At 40.9% G+C, this 27,350-nt stretch overlaps 1 protein-coding gene and 1 long non-coding RNA gene across 2 annotated transcripts in view; one reads left to right on the top strand and one right to left on the bottom strand.

Moving 5' to 3' along the window:
• The window catches only part of LOC122556072 (D-beta-hydroxybutyrate dehydrogenase, mitochondrial-like), a 22,147-nt gene extending 4,178 nt beyond the window's left edge, over positions 1–17,969 (top strand). The window contains exons 2-6 of the mRNA XM_043702503.1: positions 4,245–4,305; positions 6,604–6,714; positions 9,003–9,144; positions 9,924–10,076; positions 16,555–17,969. Of these exons, the coding sequence (XP_043558438.1) occupies positions 4,245–4,305; positions 6,604–6,714; positions 9,003–9,144; positions 9,924–10,076; positions 16,555–17,024 (937 nt within the window). The 3' untranslated portion in view covers positions 17,025–17,969. The remainder of the gene's footprint in view (positions 1–4,244; positions 4,306–6,603; positions 6,715–9,002; positions 9,145–9,923; positions 10,077–16,554) is intronic.
• LOC122556073 overlaps positions 1–27,350 on the bottom strand; it is a 49,026-nt gene that overhangs the window by 3,979 nt on the left and 17,697 nt on the right. Inside the window, exon 2 of the long non-coding RNA XR_006313459.1 lies at positions 25,509–25,553. This is a non-coding gene — a long non-coding RNA (uncharacterized LOC122556073). The remainder of the gene's footprint in view (positions 1–25,508; positions 25,554–27,350) is intronic.

Raw genomic sequence — 27,350 nt, 5'->3', positions numbered from 1 at the left:
GCGCCAATGCAGTCATCAGTGTAGCGGAGGAAGAGGTGGGGAGTGGTGCGGGTGTAATTACGGAAGATCAACTGTTCTACGTAGCCAACATAGAGACAGGCATAGCTGGGGCCCATACGTGTGCCCATGGCTACCCCTTTGGTCTGGAGGAAGTGGGAGGATTCAAAGGAGAACTTGTTAAGGGTGAGGACCAGTTCGGCCAAACGAATGAGAGTGTCGGTGGAAGGGTACTGTTGGGGACGTCTGGAGAGGAAAAAACGGAGGGCTTGGAGGCCTAGTCATGGCGGATGGAGGTATAGAGGGATTGGATATCCATGGTGACGACCAAATCAGTAGATCCTGTCCTGTGGGTACAACCATGTCCTGAAATATGTAACTTTACCCCTTCCTAATGTGTCACAGCGTCTATAGTTTGGCCTCTAGCTCATTGACTCTGACTCTGAGTCAATGTTGCAAATATGGGGGTGGCATAGTGGCTCAGTGGTTAGCACTGCTATCTCACAGCACCAGGGACCCGGATTCCAGCATTGGGCGACTGTCTGTGTGGACTGTGCACATTCTCCCCATGGCTGCGTGGGTTTCCTCCGGCTGCTCTGGTTTGCTCCCACAACCCAAAGATGTGCAGGTTAGGTGAATTGGCCATGCTAAGTTGCCCATAGTGTTCAGGAATGTTTAGGTTTAGGCATGAGTCGGGGTAATTGTAGGGGAATGAGTCTGGGTGGGATACTCTTTGGAGAGTCGGTGTGGACATGTTGGGTCAAAGGACCTGTTTCCACACAGTAATGGATGTAGGTTTGCTCGCTGAGCGAGAAGGTTCATTTCCAGACGTTTCGTTACCCTACTAGGTAACATCTTCAGTGGGCCTCAGGCGAAGCAATGCTGAAAATTCCTGCTTTCTATTTATATGTTTGGGTTTCTTTGGGTTGGTGATGTCATTTCCTGTGGTGATGAAATAGGAAGCAGGAATTTTCAGCATTGCTTCGACTGAGGCCCACTGAAGATGTTACCTAGTAGGGTAATGAAACATCTGGAAATGAACCTTCCAGCTGAGCGAGCAAAACCTCAACCTGAGCTCCAAGTCTTCTCAAAATTCTCCACACAATAAAGATTCTAATTCTAAAAAATATTAAATGCTGATATATTTGTCCTGAATCTCTTAAGCATCCAGCAGCTCTCACATTCCGCAGTTACAACACTTCACTTGTTCTACCATTTTTATTATTATTTTTCAATTAATTTAGAATGAGTAAATACTATTACTCCCAGTAGGCTTTACTACTAACATTAAATCTTACAGATAATAAAACCTGCCAATTACTAATAAGCCATAAGAATTTAAAAGCAAAGTGAGCAAAGTATCCACTAACTAATCATCTCTTTATTTTCCTGTGATGTCACAGTCTGATTTCTCTCAGAATGTAGCTAGTCTGCTCGTGGAAGCACAGACTGAACTGGAAAGCTCATTTGATACTTTCAATTGTCATAAAGTCATACAGCAGAGAAACCGACCCTTCAGTCTAACCAGTCCATGCTGAACATAATCCCAAACTAAACTAGTCCCACCTGCCTGCTGCTGGCCCATATCCCTCCAAACCCCTCCTTTTCCTCTCTTCTGCTTGTTAAAGTGTGACTGATTCTCAAACTTCCATATATTTGCTGATAACATTCAGTAGTTTACCTTTCCATCATTTTTCAGTTTTGCAGTTTTAATTCCACTCCTTCTCATTAGCCTGCCTCTCCATGCACCATTACAGTATCAGAATTCCTTCATTCAAAAGACCAAAACCATTGTTAATTAGTTTGCAAGTGATTCAACATTTGCTCCGTCTGTAGATACAGTACCCTGCTCTGTGCAGAGCCATGTTTCACAGTAGTTACTTTAGTCACCGTAACTCTTCATCTTCACCCGCAACACTCTTTTCATTTCTCCCATGTCTGTAGAAACTCGTATCCACATATTTTCACCTCTCCGTCCGATTTCTTTAAAGCCCTTCTTGCCGTTCTCCTTGCCCTCGCCTAAGTCGGTCTAATACCACAATTGTCCTATTTATCCATCATTATATAGCACTCAAATTAACAAAGATCTTCAATTGAGTCTCTGTTGTGTGACACTTTAATATCAAAACACTTCTTTACAAATCCTTCAGATTTTCACTGAATGCAGTATTTTGCTTTTGTAATTCCAACAATATATCTTGCTGATGTTCATGACTTTTTCCAATTCTTGTTTGATGCCTCATTCTTCAAACAGTGTGCTTCTTTCCATTCCAAAAAGTAATAGCAGTGATTTCAGCTCTGTTTAATACATCACTACCTTATTTCCTTCCTTCTTTTCCACATTCAATTGCCTTTCAAAATTGGTCAATTTTAACCTACATTTGTCACTTCTGCTAATGTTCCTGCATGTAGCTGGTTCCACCATGCATTATTTATTTCAGACTGAATATAGAACTGTAAGTAAAATCAACAGTATTTCACATGAATAATTTTTTAATGCAAATACATCCATTCTTTTAAGGTCATGTGGGTTGAGACCATTTTAGCTACTGCAATTCGTTTAATTTCACATGTTTTAATTAGTCAGCAACTAGACAGGGAGGAAAGTGAGTCAGGAATAGATGTTGGCACACAACTGGAGCATAACTCATTGCAAACAGTCCTCCATTCAGCAGTCCATGGAGTAAACTGATAGCACTGAAGACTCATGAACAGCTGACTACTGTGTAATAGTTCTCCTGCCAAATTCACGGAAAGATTACTGTGTGATGTGTGCATAGCCTACTCCCCATTTCTTTCCCTTTCATCTACTTCTTCCCTGCCCACCTTCACTCTTATTCATTCATTCATTTCTTAGGGGAACTCCACATTCCTTCCACAGGGAGCTACCCATGTTTCTTCCCCAGGGGAGCCCTCTTTGCTTGTTTCTTGACTCTCTTCCTGATTTATTGGGCCCCCCCACCTTGCGTAGTTCTTGGGGTCGCCTGCTGTGACTTGATTCTTGAGTCCCTTCCACTGATCCTTCCAATTGGAAAGTGAAAACTTAAGTATCTTTCTCCATGTTATTGGCCTCTACATGACCATAACATCAGGTCCCGGAAGCATTGTTTCCTTTGTGACATTTTCAGGTCCCACTTTCAGCAAATTGCTATGCAAAGCCTTTAAATCCCAAATATGGAAGCGAAAGTGAAAGGAAAACATTTTATGAGAATGGACTAATCATTGTCTGGCAATTGGACTCTGATTAAGTATGTAGGCTATATATCCCAAAGAGTGTAGATCATATTAAACAATATATCTCTTTGACTTTTCACGAAGGTAAACATACTGACTATACCTAACTAGCCCATGCTTATAAAAACACAACATAGTGCTCAACATTCCGCAGTCGGACAACATTTGCTAAATATTCCTAAGCATGTGAACAATTATGCTGATAACCAATTTAAATTTCTCAGTCCAGCTTGCAGTGTGATGCATTTATACATATTGGAAGCTCCATAAATTAATACACAGAGCCCTGTTCACAAGACACAAATAATATGTCAATACATTGCACTTGTTTCAACACAACAAAATAGGTAACAGCTATTCTTTGGTTCTCTTCTCAGGGCAATGTCTTGACCAATCAGAATCAACTTATCTGATTTAAAATGTAAACAAGTTTGACTGTTAACTGTCAGTCATCATCTAACTGGTGCATTCTCCATGTCATTACCTCTACTAATCAGAATAACTTGCGAACCAGTAGTACTCTCCTCAGATTCAGTATAAATGTTGTTTTCCCTTTATATTGATTTTCTTGCAAATTGCCCTGATGAGCACAAGACAATAGCTTTGTAAAAATGTGTCTTTGTCAGAAAAACTCAAGTTTTAGACTAAGCCACAAAATTGATCTAACGGCAGACACCTTTAGGTGCCCTCTGTTAGGAAACTATGGGTCGTTCTTTCTCTTAATTTTCCACGATGTGGCATCAATTGAGTATATGAAACCGAGGATCAGTGTGCGTTCCCCCTTGTCTATGAAAATGGCAGTCCCCACTTAAATTTCCTTATTACCTGTCTTTGCTTTGTGTATGTTATTTGAATCTAAAACAACAGTCCAGCTTTTGTCTAATGAACTTAAGTCCCTAGTATCTTGTTAAAAATGTGTGTTCATTCATCTCCTACGATGTTATCAGAAATATTAAACTTTTAAATCCTGTCTTTAACAGTTTATATTACTTGTATGCTATCCTGTCTTTCAGTCGGGTACAGCCAGCTATTTGCATCACAGCTACTCGATCACTTGCAAGCCAACCAGTATCGGTGAGTGGCTGTCTGTGATGGAAAGTTTTCTGTTCCAAAATGAAGTGGTTAAAGATCATTGAAATGTATGTAATAGCATTCAATAACATTTAATGGAGTTCTATGTTAAAATGGGAATGTTCAGAATCCTGGGAGTTTTATTGTGTAATTAAGTGGCATTGCTACTCTTGCCAACCTTGTGGTGAGGCTGTGGGTGAGGATTAAGCGCACTTTGCTCTCTCCTATAATTTCTGAACTCTGTATTCGAAGAATTCAAGTATTAGCTGACTACAGAAAGTACGCTGTGCAGAATCTAAATTGAGAAAATGCCTTGTTACTGACTATAAACAAAACCCAAAATAGTGCATCTGTTGAAGACTGACCATGGATTTGATCATGATAATTAATTATGGAAAACAAAAGTTATGTCTATTTGTTCAAACTTGTCTATCAAAAATTGATCACTTTATCAGATATTCTTATTTTACTTTTTAAGAAACTGAAACATAAAATGCTGGATGGAGAGCAGGCCACTTGCAATGGTAAACACATACACTCTTCATTTGAAGTGATAGAAGTCCACAGTAACTAAGCTTTGAAATAGAATTGATGGCATTGTGTCTCATTGGTTAGCACTGCTGCCTCATAGTGCCAGGAACCTGGGTTCGATTCCAGCCTTGGGTGACTCTCTGGGTGGGGTTTGCACATTCTTGTTGTGTCTGTTTGGGATTCCTCCAGGTGCTCCGATGTCCTCCCACATCCAAAGATGTGCAGTTTAGGTGGATTGGCAATGCTAAATTGCCCATAGTGTCCAGGGATGCGCAGGCTAGATGAATTAACCATTGGAAATGCAGGGTTACAGGGATAGGATAGAAGGTGGATCTCAGTGGGATGCTCTTCGGAGGGTTGGTGTGGACTCAATGGGTCAAATGATCTGCTTCCACACCATAGGGATTCTATACATTAAAAGGAGAGATGAGGGAAATATATGCAAGAGAAACATCATGGGAGAAATGGCCTGCGTCCTGTTCATAGGAAAAATGGGTAAGTGTGACTGTCAGGCTTCTACATGAAGTAATGTAGAGACGCATATTCAGGGAAATTACAGTTTGAGAATTCATGAATATATAGAGTAAAAAATGGTTGGGAAACATGTCTGAAATTGAAACCAGAAAATCTGACACAAGGAGGCCAAACTGCTTGGTTTTTGTTTTGATTAAGAGGGAAAAGTTTACATTACAAAATTAATAATACAAATTCACCCAATATTGAAGCTGGATGTTAATTTAAGGTATTGCTGTGGGAGAGTTAAGTACTCGGAATTTTTTCTCATCTTTTCATGGTTCTAGGCATTTCAAGCAAGGCCAGCATTTGTTGTACGTCTCTAATTACTTGTTGGTCATTTCAGAAATCAGTATAAAATGTTAAAGAAAACATTGCTCAGTTAATGGATTCCTTCCTTTTGAGTCAGAAGGTTGTAAGTTAGTGTCCCCCTCCAGTGGCTTGAACACCATCATCTAGACTGGCACTTAAGCACAAGTGTTCAACAACTGCTGCACTCCTGGGATGATGCAACTTTTTGAATGAGATACGAAGCAAAAATTCTCTTGGGTTCTTGGGTTGAGATTCCATGACACTATTTGCAGAGTTCTCCCTAGTGTCTGAGCAAGTATTGATCTTTAAGTCAATATCATTATGTGATCATGATCTCATTGCTATATGTAGAAGCTCACTGTGCTCAAATAGGCTACAGCATTTCCTCCATTACAACTAAATCTTGGGTTTACTTTACCTGTAAATCACTTCCATAACTCCTAATGTCATAACAAAGTAACTGTTTGTTTTGGTTACTCTGGGGCCTCCTCCTGTGGGAGCCCTGGGCCCCGTGTATCTCCATCTTGGATGGTAGTATCAGAAGATGAGCCGTTGGTCGACATCCAGATGGAGACGTTGTAGGACTAGCGCAGTGTGATCATCTCCAGCTTGGAAACAGCAGATGCGGAAGCGATGGCACTGGTTGCAAAAAAGGAACACATTGCCAGGAGCAATGGAGCAACTGGAGGAGCAGAGCGAGTGAAGTCTATGGAGAGGAGAAGACTAACTTTTGAAGCTGTCTCATTTTTAGTATTCTCAATTTAATACTAATTTATTCTGTATTTTACCATTTATACAAGATGGTGCCAGAATGTGGTGACATTATCCACTTTTCGCTATTCCTAGGTACAAGTGGCAATATTAAACAATCTAACAAAGTGTGACACAAATGTCATTTCATTTTTAAAATACTTATAGTATTATGATTTTTATTATTTCAACCAGACTGAGGGCAAAAGTATCGTCATTACCGGGTGTGACACTGGATTTGGATATTCATTGGCTGAACACCTGCATGCTCAAGGATTCAAAGTATTTGCAGGATGCCTGTTAAAGGTACAGATATTGTTGTCTTTTAGTCATGCAAGATTTATGAAGTGGCTTTATCAAAAAAACAAAAACCATCGACACAATATTATAGAGCGGTTACGCCAGGAAGAGTGCTATTATGCGTTCTAATAAGAAACTGCTTTTACAAAAATAGAACAGAGGACAGTAGAGTGCAGCCATCAGCTGTGCTGACCATGATACAATTCTAAACTAATCCCATCTGCCAACATATGGTGCATGTCTCCCTATTCCCTGCCTATTCATGTGTCTGTCTAAATGCCTCTGAACCATGGCAATTGTATCTGCTTCTACCACTTCCTGTGGCAGTGCACTCCAGGCGCCTACCATCCCCCATGTGTGTAAAATAAAAACTTGCCTACACATCTCCTTTGAACTTGCCCCTGTCATTTTAAAACTGTGATAGTATTTGAATAATGAACATTTAAATTAATGTTTAAATAATTATCATTTCATCCCAGTGGGTGGAATTATCCCATTTTCTTTGTGTAGCAGTGAGCACGTCAGATGGTGATTGATATTCCTCGACTGACCCAGCTGAAGGCCTGCACCCTGAAATTCGACACATAGGTCCCTGGTGTCTATGCCACTACCCTTCTTCCCAGCTGGGGAGACAATTATCAGGGAGGTGAATATTTGAAGCCCTTAAGTGGCCATTAGTTGACCACTTAAGGGCCTTAATTACAGACACCAATGGACCTATTGTTCTGTCCGTTATTGGGGACTCTTATGGTGCATTGCGGGCCCTCTTGTGGTGCAATAGTAGTGTCCCTATCCCTGGACTTAGAGACACAGATTTAAGTCCCACCTGTCTAATAGCATGTGATTACATCTCTGAACAGGTTGTTTACATAAATAAGTTAATTTAAAAAATAGTATAGTGGGTAGTGTCTGTACATCTGAGCCAGGAGACCTGAGTTCAAGTTCCAACTATCCCAGAGGTGTGGAGTAGCATCTCTGAACAATTGATTAGAAATCTGTACGATAACATCTCATTTGAAAATATTTCCAACTTTTGATTGCAGAGGTTACAGTGCTCTTGTGGTGCATGGTAGTGATTTTATAAACCTCCATAAGGTCACCCCTCAGCGTCCGATGCTCCAGGGAAAACAGCTTCAGCCTATTCAACCTCTCCCTATAGCTCAAATCCTTCAACCCTGGCAACATCCTTGTAAATCTTTTCTGAACCCTTTTCAAATTTCACTATAGCCTTCTGATAGGAAGGAGATTAGAATTGGACATAATATTCCAAAAGTGGCCTAACCAGTGTCCTGTACAACGCAATATGACCTCCTAACTCTTGTACTCAATACTCTGACCTATAAAGGAAAGCACACCAAACGCCTTCTTCACTATCCTATCTACCTGCGACTCCACTTTCAAGGAGCCATGAACCTGCACTCCAAGGTCTCTTTGTTCACGCATAAATATTTTATAAGCAGTGTTTTTAACATGGGTCCTTATTGGAAAGTTTATCAAAATCCAAGCGCTTTGTATTCAGTTTGACAGTTAAATATTATGTACCCATATTGGTGTGACAGCCTTATTTTGACACTTTTGCATAAAAAGAGTCATGATTTCACATAACCAGTAAAGTGGAATTGAGGATTATTAGATCAGCCACAATCTCATTGAGTGACAGAGCAGACTCGGTGGGCTGAATGGACTCCTGCCGCTACACCTTATTATCTTGTGCCAGTGTCCCCTTCCTTTCTTCATGTTTAAGTTATTTTTGGATGACCTGGCATCATGGACTGATCTTGTGGGAAATTTTGGCTACCGACCATGAGTTGTGTTACTTTGTTGAGACGGGCTAAGTTACTATGAATACAGATTTGTGACTGTCTTGTAGGTCACAGCATCACAGACTTATTATAATACAGAAGGAAGCCATTTGGCCCATCACATGTGCTGACTCTCGAAATGAGCATCTCGTCATTCTCTTGCCTTCTGCCCATAACCATATTCAATAATGTCACACTCTTCCTTTTCAAATAACTTGCTATTTCCCTTTCTATACCCTCCAGACTCTAACCATTTGCTGTGTGAAAAAGTTCTTCCTTGTATCACTACTTTTACCAACTATATTTGGTACTATCTTTTGTACTCAATGCTTTCACAAGCATTAAAGTTTTCTCCTTACTTATACTGTCCAGACTGCTCAATGATTTTCAGTATTTTAGTTTGGTTTCCTCTCCGTGTCCTCTAATGCATCTTCATGAGATGAATGACAACTTTGTAGAGATCCTACACTAATGACATCTCTCTGTTTTCAGGATAAAGGTGGGGAAGGATCAAAGAAACTGGAGGAGATGAAGAGTGATCGAATGGTTGTCGTCCAGTTAGATGTTTGTAAAGATGAAGAAGTAGCAAAAGCAGTAGAATTTGTGAAAGATAATTTAACAGATTCAGAAAAGGGTAAACTGAATTTAAGGACCCATCTTTACCATGTACTTAAAAAGAGTTTATGGTGAAAATTTGTGCAAAACAATAGCATTTTAACAGCTTTTAGAAGTTTGGAAATTCCTTTTAAGTTATTTACTGTTTTCAGTGTCACATTGCTTCCTTCAGTACATTCAGGATATATTTTATGCACTGCTCTTGTTTGAAATTCATATAAATAGAAAGAGAAAAATTTAGAGTGGGTGGAAGAAGGAATCCTGTTCAGCTCCACATGTCTGCTATGTGTATACAGTTTTGAAAACACTGTAAAAGAGAATTTTTGTTGCGACATACTCTCCTGCCTTTTAACAATTATGAATGCCAAATCTCATACAACATAATCATCTGTACTTAAAGCTCTCGTGATTCTAGCAGTTGATATTCTGTACTCTGCAGTGACTTTGTAAAGTCAGATCACAACATTAAATTGGGTGAGAGCACTAAAGCTAGCTGACTTGGGACTGCATTGGTGGCAGTCAAAGGCACACTGAGAGCCTGTAAGTTATTGACATGACTGGAAAAACCTGGTGTGCAAAGATATCCTACCTAAATGTCAATGAAGAGTTAATTTCTGTTATTTAAGAAGGGAAATTATCGAGTAAGTGCTTCTAAAATGGGGAAGAAAAGGGAACACTGACTAAAAAACACTTGCCTTGCATTTTCTCTTTTGTAAGAGTAGGCATTAGGTTAAATTTACTTTCACTTCAAATGATATGACATATTATTTCAAAATAGTTATTTCTTCTTTTAATTAGGTCTTTGGGGTCTGATTAACAATGCTGGTATCTCAACTTTTGGGGAAGTAGAATTCACCACCCTGGATACTTATAAGCAAGTTGCAGAGGTTAACCTGTGGGGAACTATCCGTGTGACCAAAGGTTTCCTTCCCTATATTCGTAGAGCAAAAGGTGAGTAAAAAATGGTTTGATTAGAATGTGTGAACCAGAGCTGATCCTTAGCTAATCAGCTCATAATTGGATTGGAGGTTACACATTGTGACCTTTGTGTGTTCATTTTTGAGAGTTGATTTTCATGTATTGCATAAATCTGACAGGTAATGAATTTTGAATCTACCTCGTTTACCTTTGTGGTTCGAGTTCATTGTAACAAAATGATTCGTTGACAGTACTGGTGACACTCCCCACAGGGAGCTCATTCACAGGTTTTTGACTGCAAGAAATCCAGCTGCTGCAGTTGAAACCCAGGCCATGCCTCTTAAAGACACTGTGCACTTCCCACGTTCTAGTCAGTGTCGCATAATCTATGGACAAGATCAGCTGCATCAAGGGCCCACAGATATTTGGTGTTAATTGAGCAAGTGGGCAGCAGGTCATGGGTCCTCTGACTGGTGTCAGTGTAACATCATGCTACCAGTGAAGGTAAATGGCTGAGCAACCGTTGTTCCCAGAGTCTGCCCGCAGTGGAGGTACAACTTCTCTAGAACAGCTAAAGTGAGAATTTATCGAATGACTCTTCCGCACTCATTAGAATCCTGTGCCACCATCACTTCATAAATGGATCAAAAGATTGTGAGTTCAAATTCCATTCCAGGACTTGAACACAAAATTAGGCCTGAGACTCTAGTATTTGAGGGAGTGCTGGACTACCCAAGATTCCTTCTTTCAGGTGAGGTGTTAATCCAAAACCCTGTCTGCTCTTAGGTGGACATAAAAGATCTTATGACATTATTTCACAGGAAAACAAAGAGTTATCCTCAGTATACAGTCCAATTTTTTTCTTTCAATTGCCATCACTACAACAGATGATTTGGTCATTATCACGTTGCTGCTAGTGGCAATTTGTATGCAAATTAGCTTCCATGTTTCCTATGTGGCAACAACAGCGACATTCTTATTTTATCAGATTAGATTCCCAAAATGTGGAAAAAGGCCCTTCGGCCTAACAAGTCCACACGACCCTCCAAAGAGTAATCCACCCAAACCCAAACCCATTTCCCTCTGACTAATGCACCTAACACTATAGGCAATTTAGCATGGCCAATTCACCTGACCTGCACATCTTTGGACAGTGGGAGGAAACCGGAGCACCCGGAGGAAACCCATGCAGACAAGGGAAGAATGTGCAAACTCCACACAGACAGTCGCCCTAAGCTGGAATCGAATCTAGGACCCTGGTGCTGTGAGGCAACAGTGCTAACCACTGAGCCACCATGCCGCCCCATGGAAGGATTCTATTAGTAATCCTTCCGTCCCACGTCTTTGAGGTACAGCAGGAGTTTCACTACAACTCTTCCAGTTTGCATACAAAAAGACGACTTGGTATTTGCTTTGTGATTACTTTATTTTCTTGTCCATTCTTCCTCTCATTTTACACACTGTGGTAGACTGCCCACATATTCAAAACTTCAATAGAACACAAGGGATCCCACTACCACTTTCATGCTATGACCCTGAAACACAATGTTAAATGTGTTTTTAAGACTAAGGAGCATCCTTCTGTGATGGAAGTGCTCACATTATTTGGTGAATCAATCAGATTGCTTGCCAGGGAACTTTCACAGCTTGGGGAAAGTGAGGACTGCAGATGCTGGAGATCAGAGTCAACAGTGTAGTACTGGAAAAGCACAGCAGATCAGGCAGCATCTCAGAAGCAAGAGAATTGACATTTCGGGCATAAGCCCTTCATTAGGATTGAGGCTTGTGGGTTGGGGCTGAGAGATAAATGGGAGGGGATGGGGTTTGGAGGAAGTTAGCTGAGAAAGCGATAGGTGGATGAAGCTGAGGGAGAAGGTGATTGGGGAGGGGTGATGGACTGGTCTGGAGGGCGGTACCAAGTTGGAGGCTTGGGACTGGTATAATGTGGGGGGAGGGGAAATGAGGAAGCTGTTCAAATCCACATTTATCCCATGTGGTTGCAGGGTCCCAAGGCAGAATATGAGGCGTTTCTCCTCCAGGTGTCGGGTGGTAACGGTTTGGCAGTGAAGGAGGCCCAGGACCTGCATGTCCTTGACTGAGTGGGAGGGGGAGTTGAAGTGTTCAGCCACGGGGCGGTGGGGTTGGTGGGTGCAGGTGTTCCAGAGATGTTCTTTCAAATGATCACAAGAAGGCGTCCTGTCTCCCCGATGTAAGGAGACAACACCGGTGCAATGGATGCAGTAGATGACATTGGTAGAGGTACAAGTAAATTTCTGACAGATGGGGAAGGATCCCTTGGGGCCTTCGAAGGTGAGGGGAGTGGTGTGAGTGCAGGTTTTGCATTTCCTGCAGTGACAGGGAAAGGTGCCAGGGATGGGATGTGGGCTGTTGGAGGGTGTGGACCTGACGAGGGAGTCGCGGAGTGAATGGTCTTTTTGGAATGCTGGAAGAGGTGTGGAGGGAAATATATTTCTGGTGGTGAGGTCTGTTTGAAAGTAGTGGAGGGTGATGCGTTGTATGCGGAGGTTGGTGGAGTAGAAGGTGAAGACTGGGTATTGGTGGGGGTCTGTCCTTGTTTTGTTGGGAGGAGTGGGGTTCAAGGACGGTGATGAAGCCAGGCGCCAACTAGCAGACACCTCCTCCTACTGCACCCTTGATCACGACCTCCCCTCCGATCACCAAACCATCATCTCCCAGACCATCCACAACCTCATCACCTCTGGGAATCTCTCATCCATCGCCTCCAACCTCATTGTCCATGAACCCCACACTGCCTTCTACCTCCTTCCTAAGGTTCACAAACCTGACTGCCCGGGTCAACCCACTGTCTCAGCTTGCGCCTGTCCCACTGAATTCATCTCTTCCTACCTTTTCCTCCCTTAGTCCAGGAGCTCCCCACCCATGTTTGTGACACCACCTCCTCCAAGATTTCGTTTCCCTGTTCCCCAATGCCTCATCATCACCATGGACATTCAGTCCCTGTACACATCGATCTGCCACGTCGAAGGTCTCCAATCCCTCCGTTCCTGTCTCTCACGCCATCTCAACCAGTACCCTTTCACCGACACCCTCATCCGTCTGGCTGAACTGGTCCTCACCTCAACAACTTGTCCTTCCAATCCTCCCACTTCATCCAAACCAAAGGGGTAGCCATGGGCACCTGCATGGGACGCAACTATGCCTGCCTATTGTCGGATGCGTGGAACAGTCCATCTTCCACAGTTACACCGACACCATCACCCACCTGTTCCTCTGCTATATCGATGACTGTATCAGGGCCGCCTTGTGCTCCCACGAGGATGTTGAATAGTTTATCAACTTTACCAACACTTTCCACCCCAGCCTCAAATTCACCTGGACCACGTTGGAAACCTCCCGCCCTTTCCTGGATCTCTCTATCACCGTCTCCGGCAACTGACTAACCACAAATATATACTACAAGCCCACTGACTCCCACACCTACCTAGACTACATCTTCTCCCACCCTGCCTCCTCGTCATCCTTTATTCCCTATTTTTCCACCTCCGCCGCATCTGTTCCCAGGATGACCAATTCCACCTCATAAAGTCCCAGATGGCCTCCTTCTTCCACAATTGCAACTTCCCTTCCCACGTGGTTGACGATGCCCTCCAGCTCATCTCCTCTACCGCATACCATCCCCCTTGAACCCCAACCCTTACAACGCAACAAGGACAAAATCCCCCTGGTCCTCACCTTCCACCCCAACAACCTCCGCGTACAACGCATCATCCTGTGCCACTTTTGCCACCTCCAAATAGACCCCACCACCCCTATCAGCATTACGAAAGGACCATTTCACGAAAGGACATTTCCTCCGCACCTCCCTCATCAGGTTCACCCCCCCCCCCCGTCCCCAACCAGTTCACATCCCATTCCTGACACCTTTCCCTGCCACCGCAGGAAGTGCATAACCTGCGTCCACACCACACCTTCGTCTAAGGCCCCAAGGCTCAGAAATTTACCTGTACCTCTACTGCATCTGTTGCACCCGGTGTGGTTTCCTCTACATAATGGAGACAGGACACTATCTGGGACACCCACACCCACCAACCCTAACCCCCCTCCCATTCCATCAAGGACATGCAGGTCCTGGGCCTCCTCCTCCCCTGCCAAATCGTTACCACCTGACGCCTGGAGGAGGAACACCTCATATTCCGCCTTGGGACCCTGCAACCATGTGGGATAAATGTGGATTTCAACAGCTTCCTCATTTCCCTTCCCCTCACATTATCCCTGTCCCAAGCCTCCAACTCAGCAACACCCTCTGGACCTGTTCATCACTCCCCCCCTGACCTATCACCTTCTCCCTCACCTTCATCCACCTATTGCATTCTCAGCTACCTTCCCCCAAACCTTACCCCCTCCAATTTATCTCTCAGCCCTGACTCTCAAGCCTCATTCCTGATGAAGGGCTTATGCCCGAATTGTCTATTCTCCTGCTCCTCGGATGCTGCCTAATCTGCTGTGCCTTTCCAGCACTACACTCGACAACTTGCACAGCATGTCAGAGTGTTGAAGATTCCACTATCACTTGTGTAAGATTCTGGTATTGACCCTGTAGTTATCCATGGCAGTTATTGCCATTTAGTACATGTTTCAGCTGGTATGCAGGTGTTTATGACATCAATAATAGAACCTCAGGGATGTTTGGGTAACAAGGAGGCTGAATTGGTAGGGATTCCAATCAGATCATTATTATATATTCATCCATTAAGTGATGTGATCACTGGACCAAAGCTCATAAACTGAGCTGCCCTGCAATGGGAAATGAACGTGCTACTATCTCTCGGAATTACAGTATCTGCACCCTTATGATTCCTTTGACCGTTGTCGACACTGGTGTCAGGAAAGCAGCTAGACTGTACAGTCTTGTTTACTATACTAAACTGCTTGATCATTCCCATTATAGACAAGCAACAGCGTAAGACTAGGGTTTGAGGTTTGTTTAGATCATAGGATTTGCCAGAATTAATGTTGCATGTACCTGCTATAGCAGCCCAGAAGGAACTAGAGGCAGTGTAGATGAGGACTGCACTGACATTGACTGCAACAAGCATTAGACTATGGAGATTTGTTGTAAGACTTGACTTAAATTACAGAACTCCAATTTCCTTCCCAGAGTACTGTTTCCTTATGCACTGATTTTTGGACTGCTGTTGTTATTCTGGGCCTATACACCCTGAAAGTTCAAGAGTTTCAACATACCATCCCCTGGCTACTGCAACTTTATTCACCCTCTTCCTAAGTCACCCATTGTTCATCCAGTCACCATAGCATTGCCATAAGTCCTTCAACAGTTGAGATTGTTCTGCAGCCAACATAAGGACTGGTCCATGTAATTAAAAAAGACAACATAATGGAAGCAGAATGTTTCCAAAACTTTCCAATGATTTACCTGCAAAATCAGTAGAGATCTTTTTAAATATCATTAGCAATGGCCATCTCCCAATTTGTACTGTCTTTTTTCTTGGTGGTTAATGAAATCATGTAGTAATAGGAAAGAAGACCAAAATGACTTCTGGATGAAAATATGTTAGGACCATAACTTACCGTGGTCTTCTACTTGTTTTGGGTAGGAGCACTGGCTACCTACATTGAGACCTGCTCACAGGTTACCTTGGGCAGCAAATGCCTGGTGAACAATTTCAGAATTTGCATCTTGCAATTACTTCTGACATTACAAAGACCCAGGAGGTAACAAGATGAAAATCAACCTTCTGATATGTTGTTTCCATTTGCATGAAAGAAACTCCCTCATTAGAGATGCCCACTAATCAAATTTGGAAATAAAATAGACAACTACATCCCTCATCGGTGCCTGTGAGCACACATGCCATGGGTTTATAAGTGAAAAACACATCCAATCCAACCTGCTTTTAAAGAATTTGTACATATTTATTGTCAACTCTAAATTGCAATCATGAGAGCATCCATTTTGGATATAATTTCTCTTTTACAAGTTATTGAATAATAATCTTTAAATTAACCTATTCCCTGCATTATTAAGGGATTATATTTTCAGAAATCTCTTGAATCTAGTTCATTTGTATTCCGTGGAGTAGTAGGACATAATTCCTTTCTCAAATTCTATTTACTCAGAGCAAAACTTTTATCTCCTTCTTTTGCTCTGAGTAAACAAGGGAAAATAATCTAACTTTTTTGATCAATTATTCCTCCATTGTGTCAAGTTCAAAACAGCATTTGTAAGGTTATTACCCTGAAATTGCATTGGTCTTGTTTCTTATTATGTTAGGGAACTGACAGGTCAGGAGAATAAAACTTAAATATGTGATGGATTTATTTTTGTCTGTCTGATGGAACTCATTGTTTTGTTTTAATGCTTTGAGCTTTATGCTGTGCACATTTATAATCACATTGATTTTAACAATCAACTTTATCAAGTCTTTGTGATGCATTAAGAATTAATAATGTATAAATTCAATTTCCACTTCATTGTGATTTAATGTTTTAATTTGATTCTTGTGGAAAGGTCGTGTGGTTAACATTGCAAGCATGCTGGGACGGATGGCCAATCCTGCTCGATCCCCTTACTGTGTCACGAAGTTTGGAGTGGAGGCATTCTCCGACTGCTTGCGCTATGAAATGCATCGCTGGGGTGTTAAAGTTAGTGTTGTTGAACCTGGCAATTTTATAGCTGCCACCAGTCTTTACAGTCCTGAACGTGTCAAAATGATCACAGAAAAGATGTGGAATGATCTCCCTGACATTGTCCGTAAGGATTATGGGAAAGAATACTTTGATGAACAGGTTGCAAAAATGCAGTCTTATCTTGTGGGTGGTTCCACAGACACTTCGAAAGTGATTAACGATGTGACACATGCACTGACCTCTGCATCCCCATACACTCGCTATAATCCAATGGATTACTACTGGTGGTTGAGGATGCAGATTATGACCCACTTTCCAGCTGCTATATCTGATCGAATATACATTCATTGAAATGGTTGTAAATGGATAACTGTTATTTTAACGTTTCAATATACCTCCTTACTAATCAAATAAATACTGGTTTATTGAAGTGTTTACATATAATATTTTCATAATGGAGTCACTGTGCAGAATGCACTATTCTATCAATTCTTGTTAGTGGTTATCAAGATCTGTTCCAATAATGGCTGTTGCCACAGTTATGGTACTGAATTTGCTAAAAAGCTACATAATGATGCAGAAGGGATACTATAAGTGTGAACTGCCTCCAGAAATGTGGTCTTGTCAAACTACTCAGGGACGCTGTTTCTCATTTCATAACCTATCTTTGAATAGAAGACAAAATTTAAACCTCATTTGAAAAATATGCAGGGATATGCCCAGAATTTCTTGGGGGGTACTAAGAAACCTGAGCAGAGATTTACCTTAATATTTTGAGAATACTGTTCCTCGAGCCTATTTGTACAAACGTTCACCACCTGCTATCTGGAAATTAAACTCTACACGTGAGAATGCAATTATAACCAAAAAGGATAGATTGGTTGTATCTGTCCTGGAATTGCTTCTGGTGCTGTCCATCTCAACTGTCTTGCAGTAATGTCACATTAACATATTAGTCCTGTTGTAGAATCAAGAGCTTTACTCAATTAAAAATATGTGTTTCCCGGTGACTGCATATATTATGATCTGTTTGGTTTCTTTGAATACTCCTAGCTTTGAAGTAAATTGTGTAGATATTATCTTTTATATGTCTTTTTAAGATTAGCAAATTATCTTAATTATTGTTTTCTTTAATAATAACTGGGATGTCTTTCCCAGAATTGGTACTTGTAGACCTTACTCAGACAACTTGACGTGGGAATGATTTGTTTGCATTTAAGAGAACTTAACTGAAATTGTATAAATTATTATTTTAATAAACATGAAGGTGTTGATCTAAAGCATATTTTAATTAAATTTGAAGTTGCCTTTTTCTTTATTTTATACGATTACTTCAAAAATGGTGTTTTTGAGTTTGATTTATTGTTGTCACATATACCAAGCTATTTTGTGTGCTATACAGACAGCATACAAAGTGCATCAGAGTGTAGTAGAACAGAGTGCAGAATACGGTGTTAAAGCCACAGAAGTTGCAAAGAGACATATCCAACACTAACATTTGAGAGGTTCTTTCAGAAGTCTGATAACAGCGGGGAAGAAGCTGTTCTTGAATTTGTTTGTACATGTATTCAAATTTTTATATCTCTGCTCAATGGAAGAGAGTATAACCATGGGAGGATGGGAGGCATCTTTGGTTATGTTGGTTGCTTTCCTGAGGCAGCGGAAAGTATAGACGGATAAAGATGGATTTTAAAGTGATTTTGGTGAAGTGTATTTTAAGATCTTCGTTGAATCATTAGAAAGCCAATAAAATTGAACGAAACAAAACATTTTAGGTTGTATGTTCATTTTGATGGCTCCAAAAAGACACTGTAAATTTTAAGCAAAGGTGAACATAACATAATACCAACATTAGCCATTTTCTATAGTTTTACCAGCATTTAACTTCTAAAAACCTATCTTGATAAAGGGGGTTGTTTTGTACCAATACATTTCTGCTGATTTTGTGCTGAAAGCAATTGTAATTCTATAAACACTCCAATTTTGTGAACTAAAACACTGTTCAAAATGAATAACAACATTAAAATCAAAACATTTGATTATAGTGTCTAGTTACTGCAGCTATAAATAACATGGCACTATCATTTTGGCAATGTAATGATGGTTCCCAATGGCTGTATTTCCACATCAACATTTGACTCTAATTCTACAGGCTTTAAAGCAGTTCCTTTCAAAAATTGGGTTCTTCAAGTAACATCATCACACATTACTCTTAGCAGCTGCCTTACTTGCTGATGAGTAAATATAGTATTTAACATAAAGTTCATGGGGTGGTCCTGGCAGTTGAGATTGAAGGGACCCTGTTATGGTCAACATTCAAGAAGAAGGGAAATGTGTTGATTCCTATAATCATGCAGTCAAAACAACCCTGTAGAGGAAAAGGGAAATGAATTTGTGCATTCGTTTTGGCACACATGAAGATTTATTGCCTTGGAGCATTGTACTTTATTTCCCCTTAAACATTAAGCACTTTTATTCATTGACTTTTTTTTCTGTCTCTTGACCAATGCTAGTTGAAAATATGTTGTCAGACCTGTTTCAATATGTTTCCATAACTAATGGATGAAATATGCACAAGTTTCATTATTTTATTTCTTTCCTCTAAATTTTTTCTCCCTTTCTTTTATTCACTCACAAGATGTGGGTGTCTCTGGCTAAGCCATTATTTATTTCCCATCCCTAATTACCCAGAGGGCAGATAAGAGTCAACCACATTGCTGTGGGTCTGGGGTCAGATGTAGGCCAGACCATGATGGTTGACAGATTTCTCTTTCGAAAATACCATAAGAGCACTGGATAGGTTCTTCTGGCAATCAACAATAGTTTTGTGATTATTATTAAACCATTAATTTCAGAATATTTTTAATAGAATTCAAATTCCACCATCTGCTGTGGTGGGATTTGAGCCCAGCTCCCCAGAACATTACTTGAATTTCTGGATTAATAGTCTAACAATGAAGCCATATGTTATTAGAGACCCTGCACATCTTTGGATGGTGGGAGGAAACCGGAGGAATTCAACATATTACAATTGTGCAGCCCTTCTTTGAGGAAACCCACACAGACACGGGGAGAACGTGCAAACTCCACACAGTCAGTCGCCTGAGGCGGGAATTGAACCCGGGTCTCTGGCGCTGTGAGGCAGCAGTGCTAACCACTGTGCCACCGTGCCGCCCACACGGCATTCTGTTAGGCATTTTTGATATATTATTTACTAACAGGCACATTTCAATGAAACAGATGGGGAATGGTCCAAGGAGAGCTGATGTGTTTTTGGCAAAGATGTAAATCACAGTCCTGTTAAAATTGGGAGATAGAGTGAATTGACTCTTCTCCAACATTGTGGAGTGAAAACATCACCTCTCCTTCCTTTCAGTGGTAGAGCAATCAGGATTGTTGCTCAGTGATCCCGCAGCTATTTCTATTGATGCAGCTGCGTGTTCACTATTCAGCTCCTCCATTGATAAAATTATTTAAAATAAACTTCATTGAGAGTGATTGTTTTAGATTTTGTGGATTTTCTCTTCTGGTGTATTTGTCACAGCAGAGTTTTCAGAACTGGTTGTTGGAATTGAATTGTCCAATGCCTCTTTGCGCTTAATAAAACAATTTATTTTCTCTGTAATTACAGAGCATCAATGAGGCAGGAGGAGGCCTCAAAGAAGGGCTGCACAATTGTAATATGTTGAATTCACAGTGTGGCAATGGTGTGCATTCTATTTGGTGCTTTCTTCATTCATTAGTTCATGTTCCTTTCCTAATCAAGGGGATTGTGCTTTATTGTAGTACATCTGTTGGCTCTCAGTTTCAGCATGGCCAATTCACCTGACCTGCACGTCTTTGGATTGTGGGAGGAAACCGACGGGGAGAATGTGCAAACTCCACATAGACAGTTGCCCAATGCTGGAATTGAACCTGGGTCCTGGATGCAGTGAGGCAGCAGTGCTAACTAGTGAGCCACCGTGCCACTCATTACATCCTGCCAACCCAAAGCATACCCGTTTATGTCTACTCTGTTTCTTGTTAGCTAACCAGTCCCCATCCATACTAGTATCTAACACTTGCACCATGAGCTCTTATTTTGTTTAATAACTTCTGATGTGGTACCTTATCAAATGATTTATAGAAATCTGAGTACACCATATCTGCTAGTTTCCCCTTTACTCATGCATTTTTGTTATTTATTGAAAGAATCCTCATAAGTTAGCTAAACACATTTTATCTTCCACAAAACCATGTTGATTCTGCAAACCTACTTTGATCCAGCAACACCTTGACTTTAAAATTCTCAACCATGTTTTTAAGTTCATCCATTTCTTGCCCCTCCCTACCTTTGTAATGTCAGCCATTCTCTGAGATCTGTGCTCTCTTCCAATTCTGGCTTCCTGTGCATCACTATTGATAACTGTGCCAGCAACCTTCTATTGTGGCCTTATGTTTAAGAATCCCTTCATCTGCCTCATTTACCTCTTCTATTTTAAGACCAATTGCTTTGATCAATCTATTCGTCACCTTTCTTGACATTGCCTAATATCCAGGCCTCCCAAAGTACGGGTAGGAATCCAAGTGTGTTCACAAAATGAACTTATGTGGCTGTTACCTCCAAGTCCTCAAGGCTGCGATGAAGCTCTATCTGAATTATACCAGCAGCCCTCCTACCCTAACATACTTTCACAGGCCAAACAATTCACCCAACCTTCTCAGGTTTCATTGGAGGGTTGTGACAATTTCGGAGACTCAGAAGAATTGGGAAGGTCTGCTTTGGTGTCACATTCAGATTTGTTGACACTCCTTGGAATGTTTTCCTGTGCTTGAAGATGCCAAGTTAATAGAAGTAGTTGTCTAGTCTGGTAGAGAACCTAATCCACAGTTCCTTAGAATTTTTTTTCAAACTTTATGGCACCTAGCCTGTTGCAGAACTGTTGCCACAGATGCTACCTTGTTTGTTAATTATTATTGTTGTTAAAATTCTGAACTCTGAGGAGCTGGCCCTGCCACTTTGCAGCAACATGAACTGATACCAAATTCCTGGCACATTACATGCTGACAGTCTGCATCCAACCAAACTAACAATGTGGGCCAAAATTATGACTGTAGCTGAAAAATTCTCATTGAATCATGAATTATCTGAGAAATGAAGCGCTGAGACACTTTCTACTGCTGATGGGATTTACTTGTAAACCAGAGTACCATAGCTGAATGTGTTTATTGATTTAATTGAGTTCAGACATGACTAAGTTGTGTTTACTTGAATGCTGTGTGTTATGTTAGCAGAAATATTTGATTTAATGTGGCAAGAAAATTGGACTTTGAATATTTGAGCACTACAATCTGTTTGCTTACTCCCTGACTCAGATGTCTTTGTGTGTAATGGTAACCAGTGAACTGTCAGACAATTTGAAAAGGGCATGCTGCCCCTCAAGCCGGTTTGTTCCAACAGACCCATGTACCAGCTGTCATTTTTCTCCTGGGAAAAGAAAATCTGCATAAATGCTCCCTGAGGCATTCAAACACTTTTTTTAACAAAACTAAAACTTAAGTTAGGTTGAGATGCTCACATGCTTACAGTCGTAGTCCGTATCAGAGATGTCCAATATTAACACCTCCCCAATGTCCAATGATTGCAATCACATATTGCAGCCAGCCCCATTGCCATTTTGCTGTTACCAGAATTTGTTTTTGCCTAATAATCATGACAAATGACCACATTTTTGATCTTGTTTAGATTTAGCAGCACAGCGCCTAATCAACTTTATGTCTACCATTATTTCAACGTGTCTCAATTTTCTCCCTGTTAGCACCAGAACATATCCAAGGTTGACTACCTAATTGCCTATTTGTCACATATTGTCCTTATCTTGGTTTCACTGTTTCCTGTTCCTTCACGTGATTCCTTTACATTTATGGTCCTTTTCTCTCTTCTTAGTGGCTAACACTGCTGCCTCACAGCACCACAGACCTGGGTTCAATTCCAGCGTTGGGTGACTGTCTGTATGGAGTTTGCACATTCTCCCCGTGTCTGTGTGGGTTTCCTCCGGGTGCTCTGGTTTCTCCCATAGTCCAAAAATGTACAGTTTAGGTGAATTGGCCATGCTAAATTGCCCATAGTGTTCAGGGATGTGTAGGTTAGGTGCATTAGTCAGAGTAATAGGGTAGAGGAATGGGACTAGTGGGTTACTCTTCAGAAGGTCGGTGTGGACTTGTTGGGCAGAAGGGCATGTTTCCACACTGTAGGGGTTCTATGATTCTCTGTCTTGCTGTCTGTTTCTATCACGTGGCAGCTGTTGTTCTAAGAAGGCTACTTTTCTGTTTGGGAAACCACAGTAGTATGTCATTTTAGAAACGGTAAGGAGAAAGATCATTTATGAAAGCAGTGGAATGTGCAGGCACATCAAGTTCCATTCCACAAACCACAGACTGATCAGCTGAGATTTACTCAGTTAGCAGGCTTGATATTTAACTGTAAAAAGGATATTTTTGAATTAGTTCATGGGGTGTGGACATTCTGGCTAAGCATTTATTGCCTAGCCTTAATTGCCCTGAGGAAAGTGCCTTTATGAACCTCTGCAGTCCTAGGGTGGAGGGAGTGCTGTTAGGAAGGGAGTTCCAGATTTTTGACCCAGAGAATATTGAGAAACAACATAAATGCTAAGAAATCATAAAACGAAAGGACAGTTTATTTTGAAGACAAGAACCATTCAATTGTTTCTTTCTCCACAGTTGCTGCTAGACCTTCTGAGTTCCTCCATCACTTCCTCTTCTTAAATCACAAAACCTTATTTTGCTTAAAAATTGTGTTGAATGTTTCGCACATTTTTATTTCAACGTGAAGTGAAATTTAATTTTCAGTCTTAAACCATATCTGTGGCTAAGCGAGTCAGAAATTGAAAATCCCACAGATAAAATGGAAATAAAACACTCTTATGCTTTATTCATCACCTTTAAAAAGCACCTCTGTTTTCTCCCCCAGATCATCTCCCCAAAACACCCATCCTTGGTCCCCCAATTTATGTATTGTTCCTTAGCAACATCATTGCAGACGTAGTACTGTACATAGAAACACAGGAATATAAAACAGGAGTAGGCCATTCAGCGCCTTGAACTTTAGAACAGGCTTGAAGAGGTCATGGCTGATCTGTGGGCTAACTCCATATATCTGCCTTTGGTCCATATCCCTTAATAACTTTGCTTAACAGAACTTTTTCTATCTCAGATTTAAAATTAACAACTGATTCTGCATCCACTGCCATTTGAAGAAGTGAGTTCCAAATATCTACCACTTTTTGTGTATAAGTGATCCCTAACATCTCTCCAGAATGGTCTGGCCCTCATTCCCAGACTATGCCCCCTAGTTTGAGAAGCCCCAACCAGTAGAAATAATTTATTTACCCCCCCCTGTATTGTCTTATTAATATCTTGAAGACTTTGAATAGATCACCCCTTAACCTACTAAAATTCTACAGAAAACAGAATTGTTTTTTATAATCTCTCCTCATAATTTAACCTCTGAAGTCCAGGTATCATTCTTGTAAACCTACAAATCCTTCTTGTACTCCTTTCAAGACCTTCCTGAGGTGTGGTTCCAGTGTGCTCTCATGTTTGATCAGAACATTAAGAGCATTCAGCTCAATTTCTTCTACTCTTAGAACTACTATTGCTGTGAAAGGCTACCTGTTCAATAATAGAGGGGAAGTGATGGTCTAGAAGTGTTATCACCAGACTATTAATCCAGAATCTCATGTAATGTTCTGGGGACCCAGGTTTGAATCTCACCATGGCAGGTTTAAATTTTTTGTAAAAGTTAATGATGACCATGAAACTATTGTCATGAAAAATCCATCTGGTTCATTAATATGCTTTAGGGAAGGAAATCTACCATCCCTTACCTGATCTGAGCTACATGCGATTCCAGACCCACAGCATTGTCTTTTAACTGTCCTCACTTGTATCAATCACCATCAATCAAGCCACAAAATGGTCACACAAGAATTGTCCTTAAAATCCTCCACATTGACTTCAGGCGTCATGAGGTTTCATGACATAGCTCTAGTAGGGGAAGGAAACCTCCTTCTGATCACCATATATTATCTTCTCTCAACTGATGAATCAGCGCTCTTTCATGTTGAACACCATTTGGAGTAAACACTAAGGGTGCAGAATGTATTCCAGGGGATTTCAGTGATCACGACCAGGTGGCTTAGCAGAAGCAATTCTGATCAAGCTGGTTGGGTCCTAAAGAACATTGTCACTAGACTGGGTCTGCAAAAGGTGGTGATGGAACAAACAAAAGGGCCTGGCCCTTCAAATCTGCTACATAATTCAACAGGGGAGAGCTTGGCTGTTACAATTGTACAGCATGGAAACAGACCATTTGGTCCGACTCATATATGCCAACCAGGTATCCTAAATTAATCTAGCCCCATTTGCCAGTATTTGGCCTATATCACCTTAAACCCTTCCAAATGCCTTTAAAATGATCTTTTGCATCAGCATCACCTCCCTACTGTTCCTTTACATCCTTAACTTTAAACCTTTTAATCATGCTTGATTGTGAGCTGAGATTCGAAATCTACCTGATTTCCTTCACTAAGATGATGTAGTTCCACCAACGCTCCTCATCTTTGCAACACTCTCCAGCTTTACATTCCTGTCTGCCACGCTGTTTTCTGTCTCTGGCCCTCTATCCATCCCTTCCTTTGCATTATCAACAGAGGTAGAGCTTTTAATTATCTTGGTCTGATCCATCTTTCCAAAACCTTTCCAAACCCTTCTCAAAATCCATCATTTCACACTATCATTCAGTCATCTCTCTGCCATGTTTTAACGTCCACTCACCTGTCATTCAACCTTCAAACGACAGTTTCCTTTCTTCCTGAACTTCTGCTTAATGTTGAGAGGAAACAAAAAGAATGAAAGGTTTAATCAACATATTGCTCACAGAAAAGAAATATAAGCACATTAAATGCACACGAGAAATTTCAGTCTCAATAGACATCAAGATTTAGACTTTCCCTTCTTGAAAGAGACACTTCACTCACTTATTGAACATTTTTAAATGGTTTAAAAGAGGCACTGACAGCAAGAGAGCAATAACATTCAATTCTTGAACCAATAAACCAATTCTGAAAATCGATCCAATCAAAGGAGGGTGTGAAGGAAATTATATTGAGGAATTATACTGTATGGCTCAATAACCTGAAACATTTACCCTGTTTGTCTCTCTGCAGATCTTGCCTTGCCTCGATACACAAGCATTCAAAATTTATAGCATCTATAGTATGTATTTCATTCCTGCAATGCTTTGTGTAAATATTTAAAGGAGCATGATGGGTTTCCTCCATTTTTAACTGAATAATTTAAAAGAATCTTTTACTTCACTTGCTTAAGCATTTAAACCAAAAAAAAAACGTTTTTTACTTCTCCAAGAGATGCTTGTACGGAGGTGAGAGGAGAAGCTGGGCACAATCTGAGTCTGCTAGAGCACAGAGATGGACGCTGTTTCCACTGATGAGGGGGTCAGTAATCAAAAGTCACAGATCTGAAATAATTAGCTTAATGCCAGATGGAGAATGAAAGTTTTCACAAACAAGTTATTATGATCTGGAATGCATTGCCTGAAAGGATGATGGAAGCAGATTCACTTGTCCTTTAGAAAGAGAATTGGATCTCTTAAAAAAAGGAAAAACATTACAGAGTAATGGGAAAGAACTTGGCAGAGTGACACAATGAACTGAGTGGCCTCCTTGGGGCTCGATGATTTGATTAGCAATTTGTAGCAAATTAAATTCTACTTGACCTGAACATCTCACTAACTCACAGGATGTTTCCAGTCTGAATTTCACCAAAGCATTAAATTTCCTCACTTTTTGCCCTGATTAGAAGTAAAATATTTCCTTGGGGGGAAAAAAAGACATTAAAGTATATTTAGGAGCAGGATCAATCACAATACTGTGCAAGGACATAGGAAGAAAGCAGGAGATTGGCACTTGGCAATGTTGCTCATTTAACAATCCAGTACAGGCAAGAAGGGCCAAATGGCCTCCTTCCGCAACGTAACACTTCTGTGATTCTGTGGTATTTCTTTGAATCAGGCAGTTGATTGCCTCTTGATAATTTCTCATAGATGGTGGTCACAGAGACGTTTGTGGTTCAGGCTCAGATTTCCCTTCCTATATACAAGGATACAACAGTGTATTGAGGAAAGGATCAGTAGGAAATGAGTGTCTCACAAAAAGGTACTATATTGGGCTAAATTTACAAAAGTCAATAATGAGACTTTAGACAGACAGGACCACAGAGAAGGCTTTCGATATTTGCAGTTTTTGCCAACAGACTGTAAGCCAAATCCTAAAGAGTCTAAAGTTCTGAACGAGTAAATATACTCTTACAATATAATGTTGCTGAACAACTAGGTACCCTGTAGCTTTATTGATTTGTATTTCAACATCAGTATAACATCAGAAACATTAACTCAACTGATTTCTTTGCAAACAAGGGAAATCTGGGTCAGAGGATAGTTATGAGTGTTGGACGTCAGTCAGTTCAGCGCCAGAACATCTCTGCAGGAGTTCCTTAGAATAGTGTCCTAGGCCCAACGATTTTCAGCGGCTTCATCATTGGCTCTCCCTCCATCATTAATTAGAATGCCTGCACGATGTTCGGTACCATTCATAACTC

The sequence above is a fragment of the Chiloscyllium plagiosum genome, chromosome 13, assembly GCF_004010195.1.
Source record: "Chiloscyllium plagiosum isolate BGI_BamShark_2017 chromosome 13, ASM401019v2, whole genome shotgun sequence".
In the NCBI taxonomy this organism is placed as follows: domain Eukaryota; kingdom Metazoa; phylum Chordata; class Chondrichthyes; order Orectolobiformes; family Hemiscylliidae; genus Chiloscyllium; species Chiloscyllium plagiosum.
The sequence above is the reverse complement of the archived record's forward strand: the minus strand, read 5'-3'. Positions and strand labels throughout refer to the sequence as shown.